General features: G+C 47.5%; 1 protein-coding gene across 1 annotated transcript; it reads left to right on the forward strand.

Moving 5' to 3' along the window:
- Positions 1–291: 291 nt before the first annotated feature.
- LOC119444817 (solute carrier family 13 member 4-like) lies at positions 292–14,744 on the forward strand. Its single transcript, XM_037709158.2, has 6 exons — positions 292–386; positions 2,146–2,252; positions 3,310–3,459; positions 7,205–7,679; positions 9,422–9,485; positions 14,621–14,744. Exons 1-6 carry the CDS (start codon positions 365–367, stop codon positions 14,742–14,744), a joined length of 942 nt encoding a protein of 313 aa, XP_037565086.1. The 5' UTR covers positions 292–364.
- The last annotated feature ends 1,465 nt before the right edge of the window (positions 14,745–16,209 follow it).

A 16,209-nucleotide genomic window follows, 5' to 3' on the forward strand; every position in this document is an offset into this window, starting at 1 on the left:
ATCCTGTGGTATTTTTTAATGAGATTAGCATTCGTTGGCTCCTTCAGCCGCTTTGAGCCTGCCTGCCTGCCTTCCTGCCTACAAAGAACTTACCCTTTCTAACTTGGTTTTTCAACAGTGCTGGAACTTTGAAAGCGAGGTTATTTCTATGGTAATTTCTCTCTATCCATCTGAGTCTTGCCTAGTGCCTCAATAATGGGCACGACCCATTAGATGGAAAGAAAACGACCACTCGCGACGTGGCTCGATGCACGTGCGAATGGTCTTCGCTTAGCGCGTGGCTTCTTCGACGGGAACGGCCGTTCTGTGCGGTCGCTTCGAGGCAGCGTCGTACTCCGGACCAGACACTGCACTGGGTAGACAAATGCTGTCTCTCAAGAAGAGAGGTACGTGTCTCTCGAACTATACGAAGTGTTCGAATTTCTTCTTTTCCATCCTCCAGTGCTTTGTTGTTTTTCCTCTCGCTATTTCCGCCATGGTGACTAAATGCTTGTGGCTTTTCGATGCCAAACGCGAGGTAGGGCGTTGCCGCCACGGTGGCCACAATACGATGATCGATGTGGATATTAAACAATCCGAAGCGGTAAATAATATTCAACTGCCCCCTCCCCCCTATTGCGTCCCTCATAGACCGCGCGTTGTCTTGGGACGTATAACACGTAATTCATGTTTTTTTTTCATTCAAATTTTCTTTTTGCACTGCTTCGTTTCAGTCTTGTAGGTTGCGGGCAGCACGCGACACGTAGCGGAGGCTTTGTAGCAAAACTTTCGTTCGTGTGTTGTCTTCGTTCGTAGACAGAGGTGTACGGCTTGTAGAAAGAAACAGAAAAACCTTGAATTGGTTTCTCTCTACGTTACATATGGTAATAGCTTGCATGACCACAGAAGCAAAGCCACTGCCCCACAGACTCACTAGGCTACGTCGATCGCTGGTTAAGCAATATATGCTTGCTGCTGCACGACATAAGAGAACACTCCTATTGCGATAGCGGTTTGTGAACGTGACCTGTTTGCGCTTGAGCCACAGGCGGGGGTACGGCAAAACAGAAAACCACAACGCAAATAACGACGCCATATGCTTCTGTGACGGAAACTAGCTTGCTGTTCCCTCTTGAGGCTGCTAATGCGTACATGAGAGGGATGCATTCAGTGACTGTAGATACTCAGCCTGACGAGTCGAGCTCTCAATTTCATAGGAATGAGTCGTACCTAATGTATATTTGTCGACGTATACTGCCTTAAGGAAACGCTGTCGCTCAAAGTTAATCGTGAGCGATGCTAGAATTGTTAGAAAGCGAAAGGTTTAAGGTGCAGCAGCTTTCTTTTTTTTTTTCGCAGCGTGCCCATGGCGATTGAATCGAGTAGCACAGCCTACGTGCGCCTGTTATAAAAATGAATGGCATAAAAAAAAACTATTTCACGTTGCGGAGCAGCGAATGTTTTGCTGATTCCGAGGTTTCCAAACTTTGTCTCGCGAGCGTGGAAGCCTTACACCCGAAAGCCAGATCCCCGTAATAGGACAAAATCATGTGAGCTCGTTTCCTAGGTTGGCGCTGCGTCATATTTACCTGTAAAAGTTTATTTTCTGAAAAGGGAAAGAGAACCAAAAGGAGATAGGGAAGTGGGGATAAGAAGAGAAAGGACGAATATGAATAATAAACAAAAAACTGGGAACGTTTATTACAGTCGCATAGTCAAGACATAGGCGTTGTTTCTTAGGAGTAAATTGTTTCTTCACCCTAGCTACAGATATGCTGAAATGCCACAACACTTAACCTTTATAACACGTGTGCTGTCATCTGTACACTACCATGAACGAACGCTATCCGCAAAAAAAAAAAAATCTATTAAGAACGGACGCTCTTGGATCTCCTCAACACCTTAAGCCCTAACTTAAAGATCCCAGATATGTATGTTATGAAAAATGAATATACTCAAGCCTTTTCTCCCAAATTGGCTGTGTCTCACATAACCCACGCCCTGCATTGGTACGTTAAACCGAATAATTCGAACCACTCATTTAATCAGCTCAAAATGTTTATTGAAGCAAAAGTGTGTATCACTTAATTTATGGTCATTCATGCAAGTATACATAATGCGCCAATGTCATTTACTGGGACGATTTTTCTTCGCTCTTTACCGCAGTGTACGCCTTTGTGGCGTCGAAACAGCGATGGTTCAGCGGGACGCAGATGCTAGTGGCGTACTTGGCACCGATTTACCTCGCGCCCCTACTAGCACCTGGAACCACGGTACGTAAGCATATTGCTTGTCTTTCTTTTTTCTTTTCTTTCCCTTTGTAATAAATATATGCTCACGAGATGCCACTAATAGCTCGATACCAGTTACGGGCCTTTCCATTTTGTTTCACGGTGCTAGGTTGAATAGTAGGTTGAACATTATCTACAATAAAACCTGCACAACGTTGAACGCAACAGGTGCGCGTGTGCACGTAATCGAACACTTCTAGGAGAACAGCTCGAGCGTACATGTTGCACGTCAGCACACAGACATTCACACGCAAATTGGGTGTAGTTAAAGCATATACAATAAACACATATTTGCCACGCCATTTTGGCGCTATTCTAATACCAAGCAGAGTGACGGAGCACAGCAACAGGAGTGAGAGAATCCTCCTCCATTTTTTATATGCTTTGATGAGCACCTGCACCCCATTCCCTGGAGGCTGCCCTGTATCAGCCGCATAGTGTATATAGTGAATACTATACTATAGTGAATATTATACTGCGCTCATGGGAACGGATAGACAGGCGTGCAAAATAAATAAGAAAATTAATAAACAGGCACACGTTGAACTCGTACTCGTTCTACATGTGTCCATGCTATTGCACCTACTTTTCTATACCGCGAACTCCAACCAACTTGCCCAACTAAGACTTTCTATACTTCTTTGTTAGCACCATTTCACAAGAAAGAATCAATAAAACAATTGGTATCATCACAGATATGCGCAGATGTCTAGATGACGGTAAATGAGCAACACAAATTAATTATGACACACAAAAGAGCGTGCCTGTACCTCTCATGATGATAACAGAAAGGTCATGACATGCTCTGGATCTGACGCTTTTTTTGCGAGTTTGACTCCACAAGAAAAAGAAAAATTGCGCCGCAAGCACTCCGATTGGTGGCAGCTTTAGTCTAATGACAGCTGCATGATAGAAGGAGGCAGCCTTGCTTTGTCCGGCCTAGGTTATTATTCATAGCGTGGATTCTGCTCCATCGTGTAGTGTTGCAGCGGACGTCGTCTTTGCTTTGCCAAAGTTTCTCCTTACATTCGACTCGCAGGAAGGTCGTTGTGCCTACTGCATGTTTCTCGTGTTCGAGTTCTGGGCGCTGAACGTGATCCCGGCGCCCATGGCGTCGTCGGTGCCCTTCGTGCTGCTGCCGCTGCTGGGCGTCATGGACCCGGACCTCGTGGCTGAGCATTACATGAACGTGAGTGTGCCGCGTTCTGGAAGCAAGCGCGCCTCGTCGCTGTACACGGTCCAGTGACGAAGACCGTTAACCGCGCAGTCTCCGCACGTGGCTGCAACGCACTATAGGGGCTTCACTGTATCCGTTCAGAAAAATAGGCACCTTTTGAGGATTACCTTGAACCTCAAAAACAATCGTCATTTATCTAAGGTGCATTTCCTTTCATTAACACTGCGCTCTCCGTACTTTCGTGTGACAAATATGACATACGTGTATCAATGGGACACAGCGTTTCTAACAGGAAAGTAGTGAGCGGCGATTGTTAAATAGAGGGGTACGCGAGATCGATGACAAGTTTCGTTGATGGTCCAAGGTAAGCCACAAAGTACGAGTACGTCTACTGTAATGAAGACGAAGAGCGCCTGTACAGAAACGGCGGCATTAAGAACATATCGCGCGCAACAGATGCCCAGCCTCGCAGCATAGTGGGCGCATTCGCAAGAGTCGTAGGTGCTCAGCCATGTGTAAAGCGCAAGCCAATCTTCGATGCCACTGTCGTCCTCCAACTTAAGATCGTTGGATCGCATTCACGAAGAGCGCCAGCGCCGAGGACCGGTGATGACGGGAGTGTCTGGTGGTCGATGCCTGGCATGGTGGAAAGTAGCGTCAGGAGAGCAAAGTCCCTGGGTGGTAAAGTTAAGGGGAGCCCAGCACATACACTAAATGTAAAGTGGATTTATTATACACAGAGGAGCAGCTGACGGGTGAAGCGATTCACCGAGCAAAGTCTCTGAGATCGAACAGCTGCTGCGTGCGGTGCGCCTGTAATGCCACTGCTTCTGCACAGCCGCTCTTCGTCTTCATTGCAGTATATTTTTGTTCTTGAAATGTGTGGCTATTAACATTGAAGGATCATGTGTCTTGTAGTTATTTAAACGACAGGCTCTGTTGATTACCGATATACAGGGTGTCCCAGCTATCACGCAGCATGATTAAAAAAGAGGAACGGCGCTACGCGAAGCAAACCTTGTGCGTATTGTTTCCAGTACAGTGGAGTAGCCGATAGTAATTTTTTCGTTACTGAGAGTTAATTAGGTAATGGTAATTAGTTATCTAACTCGAGAAGTACTGTCCTAACTATTAAAGTGTCAATGAGAAAATTGTAGAGCAACATGGAAAAATCCCGATACAGCTTTCTGTTGCTCAATACGCGCGACATAAATGTGATTTTCCGAGCTCGAAAGAAACCCGCGAATACACGCAAAGTGCCTCGAGCGGCCAGTCGTGCGGCAATTCTGCGTGTATTCGCGGGCTTCTTTCAAGCTCGGAAAAAAAAAAAGACATTTATGTAGCGCGTATTGAGCTACAGAAAGCTGTATCGGGAGTTTTCCATGTCGCTCTACAATTTTCTCTTTGACACTTTGATAATTAGGACAGTACTTCTCGAGTTAGATAATTAATTACAATTAGCTAATTAAATCTCAGTAACGAAAAAAATACTGGCGGCTATACTCCACTGTACTGGAAACAATACGCACTACGTTTGCTTCGCGTAACGCCGTTCCTATCTTTTTTTTTAAATCGCGCTGAGTGATAGCTGGGACACTCTGTCGATAGCTGTCGATTCACTCAGTACCCGATATGCCAGATGGTACGTCTCAAACCCATTTCCTAGGGTCATGACACCGTTGCGATTGTGGCACTTACGGCAGGAGTGCTAGTTGTACACTGTGACAATGCGTAACGCCAGAATCGCTCCCCACGCAAATCTGAGACTTCGTTTGGAATCGTATTATGGCACTGTTTTCGTGCACTTATGTAGCTCCCACTATGTTGTAGAGCAGCAATTTGTAACACTAGTATAACCTATGTCACATAATACAGTTTAACAACGTGGCCCGTCATCTTCATTTGACGTTACATTAAAAAAAAGGTCTTCAAAATTGCATGTGGGGAATTAAATTTGAGTAGTGACCAACCTGAAGACTATGAATGGACGATGGCTCATAGACAACACACTTTAATGCAATTTAGCATTCTTAGCTTACTTCCCACTGCGCGCTTCGCATCGCGTTTCTAGCAGTAAGAGAGGAGCCAGGCTGCATTTCAACCAATAGATCTCGCGATGGCCGATTTCGACCAGCCGAATGTACAATCAAAAAGCCTTTGAAATTCATCCCGGGCTGGGCAGAATCGAACCCACTCACACGTGTTCCGCAAGTACAGCAACCCGACGCTTTAGCGAGCTTCGCCATGAATGCATAGGGTATGTGCCGCTCTTCGATGATCCTCTCGCCGTCTCGGGTCACTGAGTGTGTGCCTTTGGGTTTACGCTGGCGCTCCATGGATTTCGGAGGCCATGTGCATGCTTCACGGTGGCGCCGCTAGATGTCACTGAGTGTTCACAGGGAAATCCCGAGAGAGGCGCCCCGCTGCAGTACACGCCGCATACACAACGGGTTTCGACAATGTCAATACGTTGTGTTGCTATATTACTTCAATGCTAAACGAATTACCGTCGGCAGCCATCGTGATATCTAATCTGCCGATTTTTAGGGACGAAGCTCCTGAGGGCCGAGCCTTGTCCCTAGTCCGTTGTCCATAGCTCTCTGGTTTGCATGGAGACTGCTAGGGGCGCTGCGGTGCACAAGGGCTATATAAGCGCTATATATACTGTACACATGTACAGTATATATATATATATATATATATATATATATATATATATTGTCACAAGATGCGAAGAACGGCACACAGAACGACGGTGGTGCGACAACAAACACAGGCTCTATATTCAAGGCCCAACAGTTAATTGTCCGCGCCAACTTTATCTTCTTCGGAGATAGAGATGCTTGCGCTCGTGTCTCTCCCTTCATTGTCTTCTTTAGTCGTGACAATATGTAGGCCAAGCTCCGGTTTCCGGAAGCCGGCTGCTGGTTCCGCTTCTGGTTTCGCTTCCGGTTCCACTTCCGGTTCCACTTCCGGAAGCCGGAACCGGAAGCCGACTTCCGGCTTCCGGAAAACACTTCCGGCGTTTTGCCCGAATGATCCCCCGGTGCTTCGCCCACTCATCATCATTCACTTCGTGGATATGCGGCGTTCTTTTTTTTTTCATTGTTGAGCGGCACATAACTAGTGGCAGATACCTAGTTACCCAAGTTGACGGCAAAGATGTTCATTGGAGAGCGGAACACGCCCGCTGGCGTATTCCCAATGTCCCAAGTTCGTATGAAAGCGGTATTTTGAAGAGGAGCGCACACCGAGTAGTACATAGCCAGTGCTGCATTTCGGCGTCAAAGAAGTTGATTAAAGAGCGGTACATACCCAGTGGCACATATTTTGGGACGCATCCCCAGTCACACATGTGGGCGTCAAATGGGTTCATTGAAGGACAAAACATGAGTACACAGTACCACATGTTCAGTGAGTCTTGTTACCACGGTCGATTTCGAACCCTGTTCCCTCGGAACAGCAGCCCGTTGCGTCACCCACTCGACATTGCACTACCCGTGAAAGCGCACGTCCCTCGCGCGCTTTCACTTGCACATACAACATACGGCGCGCGGCAACGATTTCCTCGCCGTTGGACTTTATACGCATCCTCACGGTGACGGCGACGCAGACGGCAGAAGTCAGCTTGGAGTGTCCATATAATTGCTATCACAATAAAAGAAAAAAAAAACGGGATAACTGAAAATAAAACATTTACGGCCTTAGAAAAGCGGTGCTTTCGAGCCCGTTGCTGTACGAAGTGCCTTCTACCCAGGAGACGATGCTGTTCATCGTGGGCGTCGTCCTGCTGGCCCTGGCCATGGAAGGGACCAACATATACAGCCGCATGGCGCTCGCCATCCTGGGCGCGAGCGGCGCCGGCGTCAAGGCCGTCTTCACGGCGCTCATGGCGCTCGCCTTCTGCGGCACGCTGCTCTTCGAGAACGTCCTCGCGACGCTCATCGTGATGCCCATCGTCGAGTGCACCATGGTCGAGATCGAGAACGACGCGCTGACGAGCGCGCGGCGCCGGCGCATGCTGCGCAGGGCCTCGGTCATGGCGCGCCTCATGAACCAGCCCGAGCCCGACCGGTGCAACCCGTCGCTGCCCGCGCTCATGGCCTCGGCGCCACAGCCCGTCGGCTCGGGGGCGATGACGCAGATGTCTCGCCGCAGCAGTCGCGGCAGTCGCGACACCATGTGGACACCCGAATCAGGCCTGTCGTCCGGCTACACCAGGGGAGCGTTAGGTGCGTTTGAATAGTGCGTAGATTGACAGAGAGAGAGAGAGAGAGAGAGAAAAAGGAGAATAAATATAGCATAATAAATGCGAAGCATTTCTTGGCGAACAGTTGCCACTTTGAGAGTGTCTTGAGAGTTGCCACTTTGAGTTAACTTTATTGTAAGATCGAGCACGAGTGAGTCAATTTCTAATAGCGGTTTCATTTTAGGAAAGCGTTACCTTTGCAGCTATGTAAATTTTAGGCCAAGCCACGTTCGAGATAAGCGTCGCACGCTCACATCCCGGCATATCCATCATGAAATGCGCAAAGCCCGTTGTGAAATACGCGTAATCTTGGCGCCATGTTTCATTCTTAGCAATTTTGTAAGAACTATGTATTAGGCGTGACCGCTGAGATCGCAACGGCGTACCTGTGCAATATCAGTGGCCAGGGATATCAGCGGTATTCAGCGAGAATGCTCTATGGTGGCTATCAGATGATCACGAGCTAAAGCTTGCTCTTAAATAGGTTCTGAACCGCACCCCTCGGGCTTCGTGAAAAAACGCAGTCCGCGGATTGCATACGCTGCCGAACGAATTCTCAGAACTGAACCAGTTTCGAGATACTAATTTTCAATGTGTTCGACGAAATGCATGGGCGTTTCAATTAACTTTGTGCTTCAATGCATAAAGCAGCGTTTTCCTCAAAAAGTTAACTGGAACGCCCCCGCATTTCGTCGGACACTTTGAAAATGAATATCTCGAAACTGGTTCAGTGCACAAAATTTTTTCCAAGTGGATACGCCTTGCGAACTCAGCCGCTATAATTCGTAGATTGAAGGATGTGCCGTACAATAATTAATTAAAAAGGTAATTAGCGTAATTATGTTAAATATTGAATTAGGCGTTTCGATTTTTTGTGGAAGTAATGGTCGCCTCATCAAGTAGTTTAGATCAAGAATTATAATTGTGCTATCTGCCACAGGCAGTTTTTAAAAATTTGGTGCAGCTAAAATGAAACACCCTGTATAGCATATTCCCATACGCGGCTGATATAGGCGAATAGTTGAAATCAATGAAGAATGAGGTTTGGATCAGTGCGCTTCTTCCTACTGCTACTCTGTATATTTATTTATGCAGCTTAATAATAAGGCTGAAGGAAGCGAAAATCTGCTTTGGAATTTTGATAAGAAGTACGTACTTCCGGCAGAAGCCGGCTATCGTCTGCTCACGCTCGGGCGGGGCCGCCCCCGTAGGAACTAAATTTCGGCCTAATGGTTTATTGGTGTCGTAACCGTCGGGTCTCGCTAATTTCGATTAGTTTTGAACACTCAACTAGCTGATCACCACACTCCACCGTGGAATGTGTATCCAAAGATGGGACTTGGTGTGCCGATTCTAAAAGCAGCGCACGGTACGTGCCTTCGCGGTCATCTGGTCCGTAACGCGAGCCACTCCTGGAGTGACGTGTGATACTGTTAATCGAATCATTAGAATGCTACCACATTGCAGCCACTCATATGGATATAGTTTTTGTGCCTGCTTCCCCAGACTTCGTCTCGGCTATTCGCCGGGCATAGAAATAGTGAGGGCTCTCGCATACAAATGTGGCGTAGGTAAACAATTGCGTAAGTTGGCTCAATTACACGCAGTGTGTGAATTTTTACACAGAATTTAATCGGAAAGATTAAAAAAGAAAGCTTCACATAACGTATTTTCCAAGAAGAACGCTGGATGTGCCATAATCTCTTGCTTTGCCGTTGTCTGCAGGTTACCGCAAAAGGAGCAGCGTTATCACCCTGGACTTCGCCGCCAAGTTCGAGCAGGAGTCGCAGTGAGTACCTTATTGCAACACGTCTATTGTGTGCGAGAAAACCAGAAGAATTAATTACTACACACGCGCGGCACGTTCGGTACTTTGCTCCAACGTTTACGTAGCCATCGGCTATATATAGTGTCACTGAGCTCGTTACATGTGAAGCTGACGTGAGAGTGGTCGCAAGTCGGGCTGAGATCGCATTCGACAAATTTTACAGTTTTCTTTTTGGCTACGGTAAAGTCACTGGGACTTGGAAAGTGCCGAGAACCTTTTCTTTTTTTCGCCACAGTGCCGCTGGTTGGCCAGTATTAGTCACGTGATAGATTCGCGCCTAATTGGTCTGCGCCCCAACGGAACATACGAGCAGACGATGCAATCACTCGCAAGCGCCGCATATGCGAGCGTGGATAGATTTTGTGCTTTATGTTTGCGGGCATCAACATTTTTTTTATTGCGATAGCAATTATATGAACACTCCAGGCGTCGGCCTCCCCCGATGTTCCGTATAAAGTCTAAGTGCGATAACATCGTTGCCGCGCGCCGTATGCTGTGTGTGTGAGGGTAAGCGTGTGAGGGTGACCCGACGATGGTCGCTCAATCTCGTGCGCGAAAGCGAGGAAAGTGGGGAGGAATCACGCCATCTTCCATCACGCGCAAGTCACCGGGGAGGGGGGGGGGGGGGAGGGGGCGTACTAAGCCGTCGGTGGACGTGTATTGCGCGGCCGTGCGCGGGCCCTATCTTGAAAGCGGTCTACGATGGGGACAGAGTGCGCCGTGTGCTGATAGCTTCGTGTGCGTTATGCTCTCGCCGCTTAGTTCGCGTTGGAGCGAGAGGCAGCGCGGGGGTCAATTCGCTCGTTGCATGCCACCGCGCTTCCTCACGCCAGCGTTTTGACAGCAAGTGTGCGCGGTCATCGAGTGAGATGTGTACATGTGTGCTCGTGCGCGCATGACATCATGCTTGTTAATTTAGTTAGTAAGCCAACGTGTACAAGTTTACACGGCCGATAAAGCTACTAACCTTACCTCGTACAGTTGTCTACTAATTTGCTATCGCAGTCGATGCTTCGCCTTTCCGGCAAAACTGTGGCTTTTTACTATTTTCAAGTGTCTAAAAGAAATGTCTGGGGGCTGGGCTTTCCGATTGAAATAAACTAGGCTTAAAGAAATCGTCACCGAAAAACTAGCGCTCCCTGTCGAAACGAAGAAAGAGCACAGGCAGACTTGTGCCACCTTATAGAATCATAGCCAGATTTCCAAGGAAGCTGCCCCTTTGAATAGCTGTAATGCATTTCTGTGCTTGCATTTAAGCCATACTAAAAAACAATATCCGCATATGCCCCATAACACTAACTTGACTTTTTGCAAATTCACGCACAGTGTCATGTTTTGTTATTCCAGGACATTGAGAAACAATGCGCATGACTTTGTAATGCTCTGGAACAGCGACATAAGTACTTGACTGCAAATACCGTTTCTGAACGACATAATTTAAAATTGCATACACATTACCGGTAACTGACCAGTATTACCATTATATATAAACAAATTGTGCTGGATAGTTCACCGATGGCGGCGTGAAAACCCGTTACACGCCTTTTATTAACCATAATATTAGTGAGACAATACAATTGCAGTAATTATGTGCAGAGCTCATAATTAACCGAGAAACTACAAACTTAGGCTACACATTAACGATGCCTCTCATTTCAAGCTCATGAGAACTCGGTGACACGTGCAGCGTTCCCAGAACACTGCAAAACCATGTGTATAATGCATTCGAAAAAACTACCCATACCAAATGTAAAAAACTCAATGGCTCCTTAAGTCCTTTCAGAACGCTGGGTCAGTTTTCTACACCGATCGCGAAACACACTTTTGACGCGGCACGATGCCCCCCCCCATTTCTGACACGCATGCTCCCAGTCAAACTAAACCTGGATGGCACGTGTAGCCCTTACGTGAACCCCAGACAATTTACCCGGTTCAAACAAGAACCCTACATAGAAAGAAAACGATCTTTCATGGAGTATTTACAAACCCTTTATTAAATTGCACACTTCAAACTTTCGGTGCGCATAACACATAACGTGGCACACAATCTTTCCAGTTATAAAACAATTGCGACACAATCCATCTTCTTTATGACTGTCGACGGTAATGCGTTTGCCTTGAATCTAAATAAGCGACATGACGTATTGCTACCGTCGAAACGAGTTATGTATGAGGCGTGCACTGTGACAGCACTCCTCTTCCGCGCTTCCCAAACACCACTGGGCTCTGGCGCCGCCACTGCGAAGCCTGCACGTGTGCTTCAAAATGCACAGCGCGCCGGTGCGTGTCAGAAACGCGTCATGCGACAACCGCGCTCCTATCTCGCGCTTATTTCTGGACATGCTTCGCCATCTAGTGGCACTGCCGCGAAGTTCGCGTGTGGCCTCCGAGGCGACAAGCATGGCGCGCTGATGCCTGCGAACGCTGAGAATTGTTGCCTAGCTTGCCGCACTATCGGTGACATATACTCAGTGACTCAAGTTGGCGAGAGGTTCATTGAAAAGCGGAACATACCCAGCGCATTTGTGGCGCAACTTGCTAATGCGTCGGGGTGATATGTACTTGAGGAACCTTTGCGTTTCAGCATCGGAGAAATTTAAGGGATCATTTTCATCACCCAAGTTGACATCAAAGAGGTTCTTCGAAGGCTTGCCCAGATCGAGTGGCACATGCCTATTGCTCCAATGCGCTTCAAGGTGTTTCTTCGATCGGCGGTGCCTACGCAGTCCCGCATCTTATACAGTGTACGGGACCTACGTACACTGCCGCACACTCAGTGAGCCAAGTTGGTCCGATGGTCGGTTTCAAACGCTGTTACCTCAGCAAAAGCAAACAAACAAACAAACAAAATAGATGCATAGATACATAGCTAGCTAGATAGATATATAGATAGCCCCCAGAAACTGCGCGAAGTACCCTAAGAGTGCTAGCGCAATAAAATTCGACAGATTCAACGCACATCTTGGAAGATATTTGAAGCGAAGGCTTCGTGGAGCGAATAATCTTGCGCTATTAATTGGACTTTTTCATTCCCGTGCCTTACGCGCGTAGGAAATTGGCGCGCGCGCATGTGATATCGCGCATCCGTGCTGTATACGCATTTCGACTCACGCGGCAATCGGCTCAAAACTTGCGGGCGTTGGCACCACAGAAGTGTACGTGAGATGGTGGCCTAATGGCTTAGAAAGCATCGGGCTGCTCAGTTGGGGGTTCCGTCATTGGGCACGTTATTTATTATTTCGTTAAGCGTGAGCTATTTGGTAAGACAACAGCAGCAGCATCCAACAGCCACGGTCAGGAAGGTCCGGGAGAATTCGCCAAGAAACGTTTTGCTTTTAAATTGCGGTCACATTTAGTTCCGAAAGGTCAATTTGTTCGCATTCCATGTAACGTCTATTATTAGACAGAAAACGAGCCTTTAGTAGTCTTTATTTTTGCCCGTAATTACAACCACACACTTAAATCTTTGCTCGCACGTCAACACAAATTCGCATCTCCTTCTCCCTGTCCTAGTGTAATAGGACACCGAAAAGGAACACCAAGCCAGATTAGACCGATAATGCCTGCCTAAAAAAAAAAAAAAGAAAAAAAAAACTTGTCGTGCATTTCACAACCACCAGTGAATTATTAGAAAAGAAAATGAAGGTCAAAGTTCCATTTCTTCAACTTCGAGCCGACATTGTAACTCATCCGTGAAGTCACTAGTCAGTATGACTACACGGATATCACCATTTCATCATTTATTTTCTGTTTGGGACCTCTAAGGGGGGGGGGGGGTTACAGAAGGTAAGAATAAATTAAATTATGGGGTTTTACGGGCCAAAACCAGTTCTGATTATGAGGCACGCCGTAGTGGGGGACTCCGGAAATTTGGACCACCTGGGGTTCTTTAACGTGCACCTAAATCTAAGTACACGGGTGTTTTCGCATTTCGCCCCCATCAAAATGCGGCCGCCGTGGCCGGGATTCGATCCCGCGAAGGTAAGAATAGGAACATGGTTACCGTTTCCTACCAAACTCAGCCTGTGAATTCGTTTGAGAACAGAACTAAAGATAAAGCTAAGAGGCACACTTAATAGAATGCAAAAGCAAATCAGTAGAAAAGTCACAATGGGAATCGGCAATCGCAAAAGAAGGAAAAACACAGTAAGGTCATTATAAGTTTTAGAGTTTGAGGGGATCAGTAAGCAGCCGTTTAAAAATTGTGGGGTTACGCTCGTCGACAACTCTATCCGGTAAATTGTTCCATTCTGTGACGGCGCTAGGCAAAAAACGATTGATTAAAAGAAGTCGAACCATGCAAGTGCTGGATGCGGCAAGAGGTACAAAGGCGACGAGATGTACGAGTTGGTGGGGATCAGAAGTTTTCCATGTAGTTGTGGGAAGTTATAATGTAGTCGGCGGAAAAAAGCACATCTTTGCAATTTTCCGACTGAACCTGAATGTCCCGAATAAAAGTATTCTTTCATATATGGGCCGCACTTGCTCTGCAAAAGCTCCCGAAACTTTCTACGTTCAGTCCCTAGCTCCTTTAGAACGCAATGTAGTTAATTTTTACCTTTAAATAATTAACTAAGCCCTAGAAAACACCGTCAAAGTCCAAGACCTCATGTGGAGCTGGTGCGGGAGCTTCAATGTCGCCTCGCCATTCCTCATCCCCGTTTGCGCTTTTTCGGGCTTACCAGAGCTCTTCTCGCTTTGAGCGTGGTGTGTTGGTATTGTAGAAGGAAAATTTACAATAATATAAGGCAAATCACTTCTTATTTTAGTGCGCCTTAAAGCTTCGTGTACGAGTTCTTTCGCGTACACTGAGATTACACGGACAACGTTTTCGGGCTCTTTTAAGTACACTAACAGCTTCGCTGTAGCGAGGCGGTCAAGGTTTGTTCGAATTAATCAGGAAGGCCGGGAAGCAGGAAATCTAAACAAACCGGTAAAACAACGAACAAATAGTGTCATTGCTGCGTGTCCTTGTTCATTTGAGTTTGAGAAGATGCACCATGAGGAACACGTCAAGATTCCCTTTTTTAATACACACTCGGCTGCGATAGTCACATGGAGTTTCATGTGCCGGTACACACCCATTGTTACCGCAGGAAGTACCTGCTGATCCGGCGAGTCCTGCTCTTGTCTGTCGCCTACTCGGCAACTCTTGGCGCCATTGGTTCGGTCTTCGGCAACCCGGCGTCCCGGGTCCTGCGCACTGTGCTTGAAGAGTAAGAGATCGGCGCCCACGGCTGGCCCTATTTACGAGTTTATTTATTGCGTGTCTCGTTTACACAATATTGGCTAAAGTAACGGAATGACAGGAATGACTAAAAAGGAACGAGATGCGGAGAAAGTTAAAACAAACATGGATATATAGATTTCCTTGTTTATATTTTAATTATTTGGTTGTTTAGTTTGCACGGCCTCCCGAAAGAACTGAGCTCTGAAGTATGCAGCTGTGTAAATCACTGAAGTATATTAATGCGATAGCGTTTAGGGCCCAGTGCCGCAGAAAATCCGGCGTCGGCAACCAGCGTGTGATCACGGTTGGCGGAGAAAATCATCCAACCACATCGACCGCGCAGGCCCTCCACGTGGTGCAAGGTTTTGGTGAACAAAAATTGCTATCGCGGCCAGAGGATTCCTGGAATGAGGGACCCTCCCACCTAGAGTGATCCACAGCTCAAACGATCGTGAACACTGACTCGAAAATTAAAGCTTATTTCATCATCACAGTGAAATCCGTCAGAAAAAAATTGCCCCCACCTCCCCGAAGGGAATCGCGAGGAAATGCGAATGCATTTCTTGCGCCGAGAGTACACGGCGTAGTAATTTTAATGGCGCAAATTAATGACGAGACGAGGATTTGTACCGTAACCATATATTTACACATTCATCAGCACCTGTTTGTGTTGTCACTGTACCTGACGGCCATAATCACAGCCTTGTGGTCGCTAAAGTGTACAGTCAAAGGGTCTTTGAGAAGCATGCGCACGTCACAGTTTCGGGTAAAGCCGAGATCAATGCAACTTCCGTGAATGGTAGTCGGACACTTGTCGGACTCGGCGGTAGCACACTGCATAGAGTACTTTGTCCGCATGTACTTCACTCGAGGATCGGCGGCTCGCCGTTGACGCTTCTCCGCCGCGTCTCGAACACGAACTTCAGCGTTCTCGGCTCGCCGTTGACGTCTCACAGCGTCGTATCGAGCACACATTTCCGGATCTTCGGCTCGGCGTTGGCGTTTCGCAGCGGCTTCGCGAGCACGGAGTTCGGTATCGGCAGCTCGCTTCGCTCGCTTGCGTTCGGCATCACGCGCTCTGCGCTTCGCAGCCTTGTCTTCCGCTTCTTCTCCTCCGGTTGATGATGACGTTGAAGCTACTGCAGTGACGTCACCTCCAGCGAGAGGTGTAATGCTCGGGTTGGATTGTATTACACTTCTTGCTAGGGGTACCGTTGCCGTCAGACATTCGCCTTCACCGACTTCTGGCATCGCCTTGAGAGGCGCCCAGCCACCGAACGGTCGAGAGTGAGGCGCGCGCTTCACTCCATTTATATATACGTGCGAGCGAGCGAACGGGAGAGTGGGGCGCAGGGAGGAGAGAGAGCAAACGGCGAGAGAAGGAGCGGCGAAGCACTGCACCTACCCTCTCCTACACTCTCTCCACACACGCGGAGCTCCACCGAGTTCCCGCGA

This window comes from Dermacentor silvarum, chromosome 3, assembly GCF_013339745.2.
Source record: "Dermacentor silvarum isolate Dsil-2018 chromosome 3, BIME_Dsil_1.4, whole genome shotgun sequence".
Taxonomy (NCBI): Eukaryota; Metazoa; Arthropoda; class Arachnida; order Ixodida; family Ixodidae; genus Dermacentor; species Dermacentor silvarum.